Genomic DNA, 14,742 nt, shown 5'->3' with positions numbered 1-14,742 from the left:
TTTTATTAATAAATAATACATAAATAGTAATGTAAGTTCGAAGTAATTTAAGCACCTTCTTCACATTCTTTCAACTGAAATTAAAAATAACTCACTATTTCACACATTTAATTCAGCTCAAAATATCTTACATCGGGTGTCTTTGCCGACATCTTGTGGAAAAAAAATAATAACAACATGATATTTCATGACTCTAGATGGCCTTATAGCTCTATATATGGAGCAAATGAGCGGTTCCTCTGGGTCCTGAAGTCAGTTTGTCTTCAGGATGCATTCAGATACACATGTAGACATTATAAAATCCTTTTTTGGTAAAGTTTTAGCATTTTTAATCAGAATTTTGAGCATTTTTAGGTTTTTCTATGTGTACTGAAGCATGCCTCGCATTTCATTAAGGGTGAAATATGATCTAGATGTTTCATAGATTCACAGTAATGATCCTATCCAGAACTTAAACAGGAAATTGCAGTTCACCTATAAAAATTAGACAAGCTTTTTCGACAAAAGTATTTGTGCACAGTCGGGTTTAATCAAGAAAGGCACAGATCATGTAACGACCGGTTAGTTCTCCTCCACCCCTGAGTTAGCGTGACAAACCTTCGAGTGGTAGTTACGGTGGCTGCTCTGAGAGAAAGCCCTGCCGCAGTTCCGGCAGCGATGCGGCTTCTCTCCGGTGTGAACCCGTCTGTGTTTTCCCAGCGAACTGGCCTGAGTAAACCGCTTATTGCAGACGTTACACGCGTAACCCTTCTGCCCCGTATGAGTGAGCTTGTGAGTCTTCAAAGACCCCTTGAGAGTGAAAGTCTTCTCACATACGTCGCAACTGAACGGTTTGTCTCCAGAATGTGTCAGTAGATGAGTCTTGAGATGCGTTCCTCGCCGAAACCCCTTCCCGCAGAGCTCGCAGCAGAAGGCTCGGACTCCCGTGTGGAGCTGCTTGTGGGATTTGAATGTGTTCGAGTGTACGAAGGTTTTCCCGCAGTCCTCGCATCTGAAGGGTTGTTCGCCCGTGTGCAGTCGTTCGTGTGCCTTGAGGTTCCCCTTCTGAGCGAAGCTCTTCCCGCAGTGTTTGCACGGGAATGGCTTCTCTCCGGTGTGAACCCGCTGATGGTAATCCAGGTAAGATTTGGTGAGGAACCGGGAACCGCACTGCAGGCACACAAAGTTCTTCTCGCCACCATGTGTTCGCTCATGAGATCTGAGGATGCTCATCAGCGTGAAGCTCTTGCCACACGTGGAACAGGCGAACGGTCTCTCGTCACCGTGACTCGTCATGTGATTCCTCAAGTGGTTTGGCAAGCGAAACGTCTTCTCGCAGAGCTCGCATTTGTGAGGTTTCTCCACCTTGTGGATCCTCCGGTGGATTTGGAGGAGGCGTCGGCAGGCGAAGCGCTCTCCACACTCTTGGCAAGCGTGAGGAGCGTCTCCACTGTGGATCTTCTGCTGGTGTCTTCTCAAGTTACTGAGGAAGGTGAAGGTTTTCCCACAGCTTCTGCATGCGTTCTGCTCATCTCCTGCATTCAGCTGCACTTCTTCAGTGGTGTCTGTAGTTACATACGCTTCTGTGCCGATAATGTCGGGTACGTCCAGTGTGTCTATGTTCAACTGGACTGAAATGTCATTTGATTCATCTTTGGAGTTTGGCTGGTTTGGTTCTTCTCGTTGATGGTCTACAGATTCAGTTTCTTCTGCACTGGGCTCTACTGAATCTGCAACATGAACATCGCATGTTTATTAGAGGTGTCACAATATATCGCAAAAAAAAAGCGACAATATGTATGTACCAAAATAAAAATTACTGTGTGAGAAAAAAATGTAGTTTTCAGAGTTTTAGTGTCAGTACTACATTAAACTACTATATATAATGTTGAATATAATGTATAATAATGCAATGTGGGAATATTTGTGGGTCCTGATAATGCCAAATGTCTGATGTTACCAGTAAAAACACATTATTTTAAATATATCTAGGACAGAGTGCAAGCAAATTCGTCTAAAATAATTCAGTATTTTCAGCTTCAGAATCTTGAATATTTGTATTCTGGTGTCACTATTGTCCTGTGCATTGGGTTTCAGCACCAAGTCCAAGCCTATTCAATCATTTAATTTTACACCCACAATGTAAAATTAAATTTAGCAATTTAATTAAATTTAACATTTTTTGTTAACCTTTTTATCATATGTCTTGGAGTATCGCAATAATATCGTATCATGATATGTATCGAATCGTGACATAAGGGTATTGTTACACCCCTAATGTTTATAGATATGATATTGGATATTTAGGCCTCAAATTAACATATTACACCTCATGCATTAATGTGCATGACACAAACATACCGTCTGTACCATCAACAGCAGTAGATTGACACTCTACTTGTTCCTCTTCATGGCCAAATGCTTCTTCAAATGTAATCTCAGGCTCGTCCTAGATAAATACAGGACTATGTTAGTTTAATATACAGCAAATTATAGTGTGTATGTTTTTTTTTTTTTATTGCAAACAATTACAGCAGGATGTGGTTTACTTCAACAGTCTGAGGAAGATCTCCACCAAATGTGGTGCAATCCTGGATTCCTGAGGTGACATCGTCCTGGTTTCCTTCTACAACAATGCATTTTTCTTGTTTAATCATTTAAAACCATTTAATACATGATTTATTTACGATAAGAACCACCTTTGACATGTTCCTCATCTTTGGCATTTTTTCTTCGTCCAGTTGATGCTATATGAAGGATTGTGCAGATGTGTTCAGATGTTGAGTTTGTTATTTTCCTTATAGCATCTGTCAGATTCTTCTGAAGCAAACAACACATTTCAGTAACTACAACTGTGAAGGTAAAGTTAAAAATTCAGCTTGACTAACTTTTTAACACATAGATTAACTTAATGTAACTATGTCAATGATTAAAGCTCCAAAATATATCAAGACAATATTTTAATTCAAAAACCCACAAAGCTGTTTTAATAAATGCAATAATATTTCAACAGAACACACTGCCTTAAAAAGTATTTATTAGCAACAAAATGTTTCTGGAAGGTCAAACATTAACTGTGGCCGTTTAATATTAGTCAGCTAATGAGCTATTAGTCGAACAAAATACTTATTATAAAAGAAAACACAATAACAGACGCTAAGGAGATTTCATATTACTTATTTATAACTTTACAGCGTTGCAAATAACTATTAACTATGGTATGTTTAGAAGTAACTGTTTACCACGGTAAATTTGAGTGAAATGGTAAAACATCTTAATCTTTACGATTTTTAAGACATCAACAATGATACATTTGAATGGACTTACCAATTTAATATCAGTTTCTGTATTTCCATTTGGACGTTTTGACTGAAAAATATCAAGTTGACAAATTTCTGTCACTATAGATGAGACTAAACTGTCCATTATTGTGAGCAGTTGTTTTTGGATAGAGAGTTCACACGACATACTTCTATTCCTTTGATATATCATTAAAATGTTTAATAAAAAAGGCGACTAGTATTATTGATTCATTTGTTTTGCCAAAGTCCCTTTAGTTACTGTGTTGTGACGTGACCGCGAATTCAACGGTTGATCAGTTTCCGGTCCTGATGCATTTCAAAATAAAAGTCACCCATTAAACATCAAAAGACCATCGATAAATCAGCAGCAATGGCAAATGTTTTATTTATGCAACAAGTGTAAACAAACATTTAAAAAAAAATATATATATACAGAAGAATTGGGTTTACAGAAACATCAGATCAGTCCCAATGTTTGTATGGCATTATGGATTATATTTCTTCAGCTGATTCATAAAGCCTGGGTTTGGCTGTATGGAAGGCCGGGCAGTTTTCACAGCGCTGAAGGCTTCATCAAACGACATCTTCTCCTGGGACATGAGGAACCCGATGACGACAGAAGCAGAGCGAGACACTCCAGCATTACAGTGGACCAGCACCACTCCATCCTGAAGAACATGCAGAGCAGAGCTTATAGACACAAACACACACACACACACACACATCTGTCTGTCTTCCACACACACCTGCTGACTGGCTTCCTTTATGAACTGAAAACATTCAGGGAAGTGTGAGGTAATGTCTGTCTCGGGAATATCCATCATGGTAATAGTCTTATATGTGAAGAGATCAGGAAACACGTTCTGAACCCCATACGCCACATTCAGCACATGAGTCACCTAAAACACAACAGATACATGTATATATATATATTATTATAACATATATATTATATATGTTTGTGTGTACACACCCATTTATGTATGTATAAATATGTTTTTTTGTGTGTGTGTGTGTGTGTGTGTGTGTGTATTTATAGACACACACACATATATAATATAATCAAAAACTTTTATGTTAAATGCGATTAATCGATTAGACAGAACTAATATATATAATTTTAGTATTATACAAATAAGCTGGTCTAGTTTTATAAAGTTTATAAAATTAAAAAATATATAAAATAACAATAAAAAACCTCATTACCTTACCTTTAACTTTTTCAAAGTTTTTATGTCATGAGCTGCATCCTGGGAGGCTAAAAAATAAAAAATAAACAGTTATAGGTTAATACTTAATGTGCCATATATATATATATTACTATCATAATCTGCCAACATTATTTTCAAGTTTGAATTTAATTCATTTTACAGTGTAAACTAGCTGTAGGCCAAACTATAGAATTCTATTATGATATTGTTCACCTTAGATAAACCTTACAGAAAGTAACATGGTAATGCCATGTTTATTTAGACACTGTTGTGTTGATACATATAGCCAATAATTACCATAGTACAATGGTATTACCATTACTTTACCCAACAGTGGGAGTTGTGTCGGGCTTTCACAATAAATATTGCAGATAGACAGTAAAGACATAACGCACAGAGCAGGAGGAAGGGTCTTATGATGCCCACTTGAAGGTCCAGGTTCAAGTCCTGCACGAACCCGCACGCCGCGTCACTCTCGCGCTCCGTATCGCGCGTGACGTGGAAATCATCGCCGCGTCGCGTCTCGACGAGTTTCTCGCCCGTCACGGTCGTGACGCGCGTGCTCTGCTTCCTCAAACGCGCCGCGGAGAATCCCTCGATCTCCTGCGAGAGCGAGTTCATGATCTCGGTCTCTCTAACGGCACTGATCGCACTGCGGAACTAAAGAGAAACGCTGTAAACAAAGCGGGGAACCCTACGCTTGGTGTACCCTTTAATTTCAAAATAAAAGCCATACCATAATTTCCACAAAATACAACGTTTGTTTATAATTACTAATAAATCTGAAATATGGCCTTAAACCAGTGTTAACATTTTCAGGGACTCTGTGGTTTTATTTAATAGCGTAGTATTTTAAAATAAACAAAGTAAAATAAAATTATCTAAATGTCTTTGTTTAAATGTCAAATTCTATTTTATTTTCTAATACCAAGCTAATATCAAACTACCACAGTTTCTGTAGTGACTAATCTTGTTATAGATCTCTAATTGTCTATAAAATCTACATGAATGTTAAAGATATTTTTTTAGCTGCTGACTGTTTGATAATTTTTATAGTTAAATAGTTAGTCAGCCAGATTAATTGTATATTCCACATAATACAAAACTGCATGGATAATAATTATACATATATTTATAATATCCTGTGTAAAATAGTAGATTAAATAGGCTATATTATTTTGTAGGATGGGGCAATGCAGAGCCATCATATCAACAGACATTTTTACACATATTTGATATTAAGACCCACACCGGAAACATTTCCCTACAAAAACTAATAAGTAAAAAAAAAAATGGAGACAAGCACTGTTAAATCCATAACAGAGCACTTTTTTTTTTTTTCAAAAGAAAGTTTATTGAAAAGAAAACCCACAAAAATGAATCGACAAAGGAAAAAAATATTTTGTAAAACCTGCTGATTGGCATTAAAAAAAAGAGAGTTTCCTCCACCTTTTCATCGTTGTATTATAAAAAAAGAAGTTGAGTTTAATCTCGTGGTTCTGTATATCAGATTCGATCTGTTCCCAGTTCTGTTGCTCCTGTTGTATTGAATAGAGGTTTTGCATTGCTCATATAAACAGAACTTAAGTAATGTATATAAAAAAAAAAACGCATGTCGCTTTCAGCTTGATAAAAGATCCTTTGGTTTGTCCCATAAAACAGCTGCATGACCTTCAGTCCAAACAAACACTTTCTGTAAGTAAAGCTGGGCTCAAATGTACACATGTGTTTCTAATACAGCATTCTTTATGTGTACAACATTCAGATATGACATCACTGAAAGAATCTGCAGCTCAAGATCATAAAACATTGATTAAAAACGGCTGAGAATGATTGAAATTGGCGATGATTGATTTGGCACATAAAGTGTAAACGAGTTTTATCTGAAAAACGCATGCAGCTCGATCCAGAATGAGTAAAACATGCTGTAAATGGTGTGATAGAGTTTCTCTTGGCTTCAGAAACACTCACGATTGGCACTGTATTGTCCACGTTCTGATTAAAGTCTATGTAAACAGGGCTTCGTGACTTAAGGCTGTCTGTCCATTAGAAGTGCGTTGAAGATGTGTAGAAATGAAGGCACTTTTTAGACGTCTCAGTGCAGACAAAGGGTGGAGATATGTGTCCATTTCAGGCAAACATGGTCAGAGAGATCCACTGCGAGCGAGAGAGAGAGAGAGCGAGAGAGAGAGAGAGAGAGAGAGAGAGAGAGAGAGAGAGAGAGAGAGAGAGAGAGAGAGAGAGAGAGAGAGAGAGAGAGAGAGAGAGAGGAGAGAGAGAGAGAGAGAGAGAGAGAGAGAGAGAGAGAGAGAGAGAGAGAGAGAGAGAGAGAGAGAGAGAGAGAGAGAGAGAGAGAGAGAGAGAGAGAGAGAGAGAGAGAGAGAGAGAGAGAGAGAGAGAGAGAGATCGTGTTAGAGCAAACAGAGGAACGCAAATGCTTGTTTCCTTCACATGTCAGTGTCATGTTACGTTGTTCACATGTTGTTTCAGGGTTCATGTAAAGTGTGTGTGGCTGCTGATGTTGTGCACCAGGTAAAGCAGAAGAAGTGTGTGTGAGAAATGTTCATGAAAGTGAAGTGAAACCTCGAAGAATGTGAGCGACACGACTCCGTCTGCGTCCGTGTCCATCGTTTTGAAGGTCTCTGAGAAACAGACATCTGAGTCAGCTTTATGTTATGACAGAATTACTGTATTATTAGACAACGATTCTGTTTAGATATGTTCATGTAATGATTTGTTGTTATGAAAACAGCAGAATACTCAATTACATGAATTCTCTATATATTACTAGTCTCTTCTGCTCACTAAGGCTGCATTTCTTTGATCAGAAATGCAGTAAAAACAGTAAAAATTGTGAAATATTATTGCAATTTAAAATAACTGTGTTCTATGTGAATATATTGTAAAGTGTAATTTATTCCTGTGATCAAAGCTGTATTTCCAGCATCATTACTCCAGTCTTCAGTGTCACATGATCCTTCAGAAATCACTCTAATATGATGATTTGATGCTCAAGAAACATGTATGACTATTATCAATGTTGAAAACAGTTGCGCTGCTTCATATTTTTGTGAAAACATTTTTTCAGAATTCTGATGAATAGAAAGATTTAAAAAAAAAAAAACAGCATTTATTTGAAATAGAATCTTTTACAACATTATAAATGTCTTTACTGCAGGGTTATTATTGTAACTAAAACTAAAAATATTAAAACATTTATGTTAATTGAAATAAAGCTGCAATAAAATATAAGTATTAGTTGAAAAACTGAGTTTTGCCTGGGCAAAAAAAACTGAAATAAGTTTAGAATTAATAACTGGAAATAAATAAAAGCTAAAATAAACTTAAACTTAAATGGCAATATTTATAAAAAAAACCTAACTGATATTACTATTACTAAAACACATAAACTGAAAATAAAAATCTAATTAAAAACATTAATAAAACTATAATAACTAAAATAAAAACTACTTTAACTGTCACTTTTGATCAATTTAATGCATCCTCGCTGAATAAAAGTAGAAATATCTTTACACAAAAAAAATCCTGACCTCAAACTTTTGACCAGTTGTGTATACATATTTTCTACATATAATCTTTGCGCATTACTGAATAACCAAAACCAGTACAATTGTAATATTTAGGCCAAAAAGCTCCCGCAGTCGGACTCACTGAACATGGTCTCCAGTCGCACTAAACAGGTGACGAAGTTGTCGAAGTCCACAGAGAGGTCTTGCTCCGTGTAGCGCAGGATGATCAGCTGGAATAAATGGTTGTTCAGCTTAAACCCTGGAGAGAGAGAGGAAGAGGTGAGGACAGAAACAGAACAGAAGAAACAGAGTGAGTCGGTGTACCTGCTGCTTCCAGGGCTCTCCTCATCTCGTACGAGCTCATGGTGCCGGATTTATCCAGGTCGTGGTCTCGGAAGATTTGCTGTGAACAGGGGGAAGACTTCATAAACTGAGCAGGAATAACTGGAATATGAAGTCGACAGGCACATTCATGTTCTTAATGTGTGTGACTTTGCAACATTAACACTGTTATTTTCCTATTTATTAATAATCTGCAGCTGCTTTGAAATAATCTGTCTGGTTTATCCAGGCATTTGATTGGCTAAAGACAAAAAAGAAGGAAAACCTTCTTAAGCAATTATTATTAAAATAATTATTAAATTAATAAAGAAACATCTTACTATAACAATAATACATACAATCGTACTGTTAAATATCAAGTATTTAATAATCATAATAATAATATATTATGTTATAATAAAATGATTAATAACAATAATTATTATTATCATTATTATTATTTTATTTTACAGAACAACAGTAAAATTATAATACTGACATTTATGTTTGTCTTCATTTTTTTGCTTTCAAACGTTAAATCATTGAGCTTTTATTTTGGCGGGAAACCGCAGGGAGATCTTACACTTCTCTTTGTTGACAACAACAGATTAATAAACGATTCTCATTACAAATTTGGGAAGATAGTTGGCACATGTTCCGTTCAAAATGCAAATTATAGGCGACTCAAACACACAGAGTCGCACTGAATCTGCAAATGAACACAGTGCTGTGCTTTACTGCGAAACATGCAGCGCGTCAGATTATATATTTATATAATTACATCACAACCATTGTTATTTGATGATCGCAAATTCATAAAAAAGTATATAAATTCAATGCTGTTGTTTAGTCGCATTTGGCGCTTTGAACTCTGAAAAAAAAAAAAGCATTTTATTTCATAATTACTTAAGGCCATTTCACAATTACAGTGACAAAATCCTGTCCCTCGCCAATAAACCATGTTTTTCTCGGATTTACACGATTCAGATGGTTAACACTTTTCAGTTCGGATAATACGGAAATTTGTATAATCACATCCCGGGCCCTATCTTGCACTCAGCGCAATTGACTTTGTACACAGACGGATGTATCATTCGTATTTTGCACCCGTGCAAAGCGGGCTTTTCCCTCCACAGACGCACGCCGGCAAACTAGGAAATGAACTTGCGCTCCCCGGGGCGGTTCAGCGCAAAATAGGAGGCGTGTTCCGGCGCAAACATTCCCTAGTGCTATTTTGCAGTTCCAGAAAACAATTCCGCCACTGACCAGAAAAAACCTAGTCTAAAGTCAGTGGCGTGTTGCGCGTAGGCCTACATTCAGATGCTATTTTAAGCGCGCATGCTTGGCCATAATACAGAGTGTGAACAACGCGCATACACTGTAGATGATTCTCTCATCTACACAGATCCATTTTACTTTTTGCAAATGATACATTATTATAAGGAAAAATATTAAAACACGAGGGAAATCATTGTTGTGTCCATGACGATAGGAAAAAGCTTACACATTTACCCAAATTATTATATGCATGTTTAACCGAAGCTAATTTGGGTGGGTTTGTCCCATCCCCAATGCCACTTCTCTTTCTTTTACATCGATCTCCTCGGCTGTGAACCGATTCTGAAGCGCGCCTGGTAAATGCGCCGTTATAATAGTATTGCGCCATGGAACAAGCGCACCTCGTTCATCATGCTCTTAAAGGGTATTTTGGATGACGCTCTTATTGGTTTGTTTCCGGTTACGCCCCAACCACACCTATGAATAATGAAGCTACTTCAGACCAACCCCTTTTAGACACCTTCTCTCTGACCCTGGGAATCAAACATGCTGCGTTTTCTGCTGCACCTTTAATACGTTTATATGTAAATGACCCGTGTTGTGACTGGGTGGCCTGTTTGCATGTGAAATGAGTAATAATGTCCCGTTCCAGCTTCTGAACACTGAATGTGTAAATGTGTTGACCAACTCGTCATTAGAGCCTTCACTGAAGACCATCTTTGAAAATATGAATATAATATAACATCATCTCACCAGGTAGCGTTTAATCTTTTCCCACAACACATGAAACTCTGTGAGTCCGAGCTTCCCGCTGCCGTCCGCCTGAAGCATGTCAAGGACAATACGAGCAAGACCAGCAGAAATACAGTGTGAAAGCGAACAAGACTTGACATCCAAACACTGCATTGGCCAAATGTATCTGGTGACAAAGCAAAAGAGGATAACTCATATTTTCAGAGGAGTCGAACTGAATATTTCTTGCATTAAAGCAGAAGCTGTGGAAAGGATACATCCATGAGGTTGATCATGCTCCGACAGGATTCCTTCCCGAAGCCGTCTGTCTTTAAATCTTTATCTGTGGAATAAAAACACAAACACAGACAAGTGTTCACGTCCTTTTCTTGAACGGTGATCTGATGGTTCATTTAAAGTGCCCCTATTATGCGATGTTAAAGGGGTCATATAATGGTACATGCACTTTTTCAAGTTGATTGTACTGAAATGTGTGTTGGCAGTGCCTGTACACAACCATCATATAATGATAAAAATCCATCCAGTGTTTTTGTTTTAATCTCCTTATATGTTTTCCCGTCTCAAATCGAGCCGTTCGACCGTATGACGTCACACAGTCGGACGCCCCTCCCACGATTGTTGATTGACAGCAGCGTTTCAACACAGTTTGCATTTTTGCGAGTTTACATCTCGCAATTCTGACTTTATTTCTCAGAATTGCGAGATATAAAGTCAGAATTGCGTGATATAAAGTCAGAATTGCGTGATATAAAGTCAGAATTGCGAGATATAAAGTCAGAATTGCGTGATATAAAGTCAGAATTGCGAGATATAAAGTCAGAATTGCGTGATATAAAGTCAGAATTGCGTGATATAAAGTCAGAATTGCGTGATATAAAGTCAGAATTGCGAGATATAAAGTCAGAATTGCGTGATATAAAGTCAGAATTGCGAGATAAAGTCAGAATTGCGTGATATAAAGTCAGAATTGCGAGATTTAAAGTCAGAATTGCGTGATATAAAGTCAGAATTGCGAGATATAAAGTCAGAATTGCGTGATATAAAGTCAGAATTGCGTGACATAAAGTCAGAATTGCGTGATATAAAGTCAGAATTGCGAGATATAAAGTCAGAATTGCGTGATATAAAGTCAGAATTGCGAGATATAAAGTCAGAATTGCGTGATATAAAGTCAGAATTGCGTGTTATAAAGTCAGAATTGCGTGATATAAAGTCAGAACTGCGAGATATAAAGTCGAAATTGTGAGATATAAACTATTCTGAAGGGAAAAAAGTCAGTCTTTTTTTTCCTTAGAATTGGCCTGATAACTCGCAATTGCGACTTTATATCTCGCAATTCTGAGAAAAGATGTCAGAATCTCAATTATGTGTTCGCAATTGTGAGAAAAACTCGCAATTGTGAGAAAAAAAGTCTCAATTCTGTATTTTTTTCTCGCATTTGCGACTTTATTTCTCATAATTGCAACTTTATATCTCGAGATTCTGACATCTTTTCTCAGAATTCTGACTTCACATCTCGCAATTGTGAGATAAAAAGTCGCAATTATTTTTTGATTTTTTTTATTCAGTGGCGGAAACAAGCTTCCATACAATCGCGAACATAAATGGACAAATTTAAATGGGATTTTCTCAATGTTTTGATTTTTTTGCACCCTCAGATTCCAGATATTTAAATAGTTGCATATCGGCCAAATATTGTCCTAACGAACCATACATCAATGGAAAGCCCATTTATTCAGCTTTCAGATGATGAATAAATCACAATTTCAAAAAAATGTACCCATGTGACTGGTTTTGTGGTCCAGGGCCACATATGCTATCGATTTATTAACCGTTATTTAATTCCATGTAAGTTAGTACACTGTCTTGGAAAGAAAGCAGCTGAAGTGGTTCCCTAAGGTTTGTAAATCAAAGCTACAGTGTGTGTGAGTGTATGAAGATCTCACGTTTGGAGATGATTCGGTTCAGGATGGTCTGCAGCTCCGTCACACTGATTTCCATGTCCTGGAAAACACAATCACACATGATTTCTGTAGCAGTGCATCATAATATTGAACGTCTGCACACAACAGATGTGTGTGTGTGTGTCTCACCGGTCCAGCCAGCTGTCTGAAGAGACTCTTAAAGCCGGCATCAATCTGACTCTCGTGCAGATGTTGCTAGAGAGAAAGAGAGAATCATTAAGGTGTCTGTAATGGTTGAATGACTTAGTTTACACATCTAGTTTACACATCAGGACTAGATCTTCATGTTAGCCTTTAGCAAGACTATATCGACAATGCAGTGTAATCTTATCTTATTGCTTAAATACAGAAATGTGTCTCGAGCTGATGATCTCACCTCCTCGGGAATATCAGCCGTGACTTTATCATCCATTTCTCTGAAGGGCACAGAGACAAAATACAATATCAGCCCGTCAATAATGCTTTCCTTCAGTTGATTAAGCAAACATGTTATCAAAGTTCAGTGTGATGCGATTAATCGATCTGACAGCACTAATTCAAAGTAAAGCTTGTTCTAGTGAGGCACTAAAATGACAGGAAAAAAAATACAAATATCAGTTGGCAAATAACTTGTTTAAGAAGTAATTGAAAAAATAGTCATATTATATTTTCAAAATAGCCCTATATTAAATTTTCTGTGCAGAATAAAAGGTCATTCTAGACCTCATTAACGCAACTTATTTTTATTCCGACTAATGTAGTTTAATGCTGTTTTTATCAGTTTATCTGTCGTTTTAAGCAGTTTATATGTATTTTTAGCTGTTTATCTGCTGTTTTTACCTATTTATCTGTCATTTTTAGCAGTTTATCTGCCGTTTTTAGCAGTTTATCTGTCGTTTTTAGCAGTTTATCTGCCGTTTTTAGCAGTTTATCTGTCGTTTTTAGCAGTTTATCTGTCGTTTTTAGCAGTTTATCTGTCGTTTTTAGCAGTTTATCTGCCGTTTTTAGCAGTTTATCTGCCGTTTTTAGCAGTTTATCTGTCGTTTTTAGCAGTTTATCTGCCGTTTTTAGCAGTTTATCTGTCGTTTTTAGACGTTTATCTGCCGTTTTTAGCAGTTTATCTGTCGTTTTTAGCAGTTTATCTGTCGTTTTTAGCAGTTTATCTGCCGTTTTTAGCAGTTTATCTGTCGTTTTTAGACGTTTATCTGCCGTTTTTAGCAGTTTATCTGCCGTTTTTAGCTGTTTATCTGTCGTTTTTAGCAGTTTATCTGCCGTTTTTAGCAGTTTATCTGTCGTTTTTAGCTGTTTATCTGCCGTTTTTAGCAGTTTATCTGCCGTTTTTAGCAGTTTATCTGCCGTTTTTAGCAGTTTATCTGTCGTTTTTAGCAGTTTATCTGCCGTTTTTAGCTGTTTATCTGTCATTTTTAGCTGTTTATCTGCCGTTTTTAGCAGTTTATCTGCCGTTTTTAGCAGTTTATCTGCCGTTTTTAGCTGTTTATCTGTCGTTTTTAGCTGTTTATCTGCCGTTTTTAGCAGTTTATCTGCCGTTTTTAGCAGTTTATCTGCCGTTTTTTTCTGTTTATCTGTCGTTTTTAGCTGTTTATCTGCCGTTTTTAGCAGTTTATCTGCCGTTTTTAGCAGTTTATCTGCCGTTTTTAGCTGTTTATCTGTCGTTTTTAGCAGTTTATCTGTCGTTTTTAGCTGTTTATCTGCCGTCTTTAGCAGTTTATCTGCCGTTTTTAGCTGTTTATCTGTATTTTTAGCTGTTTATCTGACATTTTTAGCAGTTTATCTGTTGTTTTAAACTATGTATCTGCCATTTTTAGTTGTTTATCCGTTTTTAGCTGTTTATCTGTCGTTTTTAGCTGTTTATCTGCCGTTTGTAGCTGTTTATCTGTCGTTTTTAGCTGTTTATCTGCCGTTTGTAGCTGTTTATCTGTCGTTTTTAGCAGTTTATCTGTAGTTTTTAGCTGTTTATCTGTCGTTTTTAGCTGTTTATCTGTCGTTTTTAGCTGTTTAATGCTGGGAAATGAAAGATTAGTTCCCGCAGGACTTACTCTGAGTTGGCTGGTTTCTCTGAGAAAACTCTGAGCACGAAGTCTCCCTCTTTGTTTGGCTCGAAGGTGGACGGCACGATGATGTACTCGCCGGCCGGCAGACGGAAGCGCGAGCTCACCTCCCGCAGGTTGATGAAGAGCTCAGAGCGAGCGCTGGACGCGTGACTGAGGAAGAAATCCCGCTTCAGGTGCACGGCCGACCTACCCGTATACTGAGCGGAGAAATACACAAAACAGCAGTCTTCTGTGTCTGTCTTCTTGTTTTAGATGTTGCTTTGGACAAACATTGGGTCTCATTCACTAATCATGAGCACACATGAATTTGTGTGTGAAATCTGCAAACAAACGTTTTCACAAATCATGATTCA

General features: G+C 37.2%; 3 protein-coding genes across 3 annotated transcripts; all 3 read right to left on the bottom strand.

Annotated features, from left to right (window-relative positions):
• Nucleotides 1-561: 561 nt before the first annotated feature.
• On the bottom strand, nt 562-3,679 carry LOC130083231 (zinc finger protein OZF-like). Its single transcript, XM_056248288.1, has 5 exons — nt 3,307-3,679; nt 2,679-2,831; nt 2,529-2,605; nt 2,341-2,428; nt 562-1,709 (listed from the first exon to the last, which is right to left on the bottom strand). Exons 2-5 carry the CDS (start codon nt 2,815-2,817, stop codon nt 562-564), a joined length of 1,452 nt encoding a protein of 483 aa, XP_056104263.1. The 5' UTR covers nt 2,818-2,831; nt 3,307-3,679.
• A 7-nt stretch (nt 3,680-3,686) lies between these two features.
• dusp19b (dual specificity phosphatase 19b) lies at nt 3,687-5,136 on the bottom strand. Its single transcript, XM_056248323.1, has 4 exons — nt 4,888-5,136; nt 4,493-4,539; nt 4,028-4,180; nt 3,687-3,949 (listed from the first exon to the last, which is right to left on the bottom strand). The coding sequence occupies exons 1-4, from the start codon at nt 5,111-5,113 to the stop codon at nt 3,767-3,769; spliced, it is 609 nt and encodes a 202-aa protein (XP_056104298.1). The 5' UTR covers nt 5,114-5,136; the 3' UTR covers nt 3,687-3,766.
• A 684-nt stretch (nt 5,137-5,820) lies between these two features.
• On the bottom strand, nt 5,821-14,711 carry LOC130083301 (calpain-1 catalytic subunit-like). The gene is made up of 10 exons (XM_056248322.1): nt 14,375-14,711; nt 12,715-12,754; nt 12,468-12,533; nt 12,321-12,378; nt 10,632-10,696; nt 10,375-10,443; nt 8,347-8,425; nt 8,165-8,281; nt 7,076-7,134; nt 5,821-6,649 (listed from the first exon to the last, which is right to left on the bottom strand). Exons 2-10 carry the CDS (start codon nt 12,748-12,750, stop codon nt 6,623-6,625), a joined length of 576 nt encoding a protein of 191 aa, XP_056104297.1. The 5' UTR covers nt 12,751-12,754; nt 14,375-14,711; the 3' UTR covers nt 5,821-6,622.
• Nucleotides 14,712-14,742: the final 31 nt, after the last annotated feature.

The sequence above is a fragment of the Rhinichthys klamathensis genome, unplaced genomic scaffold, assembly GCF_029890125.1.
Source record: "Rhinichthys klamathensis goyatoka isolate OS25496 unplaced genomic scaffold, OSU_Roscu_1.1 h1tg000054l_1, whole genome shotgun sequence".
NCBI lineage: Eukaryota > Metazoa > Chordata > Actinopteri > Cypriniformes > Leuciscidae > Rhinichthys > Rhinichthys klamathensis.
This window is presented reverse-complemented; position numbering and strand designations above follow the sequence as displayed.

What these genes read in the sequence shown, in the direction of transcription:
- LOC130083301 (XM_056248322.1), bottom strand. Translation starts at nt 12,750, where the DNA reads ATGGATGATAAAGTCACGGCTGATATTCCCGAGGAG. An exon ending in GCATGATCAACCTCATGGAT is followed by an intron (nt 10,444 to 10,631) that starts GTATCCTTTCCA and finishes GACATGCTTCAG; the next exon opens with GCGGACGGCAGCGGGAAGCT. An exon ending in GCGACTGGAGACCATGTTCA is followed by an intron (nt 7,135 to 8,164) that starts GTGAGTCCGACT and finishes TCTGTTTCTCAG; the next exon opens with AGACCTTCAAAACGATGGAC.
- LOC130083231 (XM_056248288.1), bottom strand. Translation starts at nt 2,817, where the DNA reads ATGTGTTGTTTGCTTCAGAAGAATCTGACAGATGCTATAAGGAAAATA. An exon ending in AGATGAGGAACATGTCAAAG is followed by an intron (nt 2,606 to 2,678) that starts GTGGTTCTTATC and finishes GCATTGTTGTAG; the next exon opens with AAGGAAACCAGGACGATGTC. An exon ending in TGCTGTTGATGGTACAGACG is followed by an intron (nt 1,710 to 2,340) that starts GTATGTTTGTGT and finishes TTCATGTTGCAG; the next exon opens with ATTCAGTAGAGCCCAGTGCA.
- dusp19b (XM_056248323.1), bottom strand. Translation starts at nt 5,113, where the DNA reads ATGAACTCGCTCTCGCAGGAGATCGAGGGATTCTCCGCGGCGCGTTTG. An exon ending in AAACTTTGAAAAAGTTAAAG is followed by an intron (nt 4,181 to 4,492) that starts GTAAGGTAATGA and finishes GTTGTGTTTTAG; the next exon opens with GTGACTCATGTGCTGAATGT. An exon ending in TAAAGGAAGCCAGTCAGCAG is followed by an intron (nt 3,950 to 4,027) that starts GTGTGTGTGGAA and finishes CATGTTCTTCAG; the next exon opens with GATGGAGTGGTGCTGGTCCA.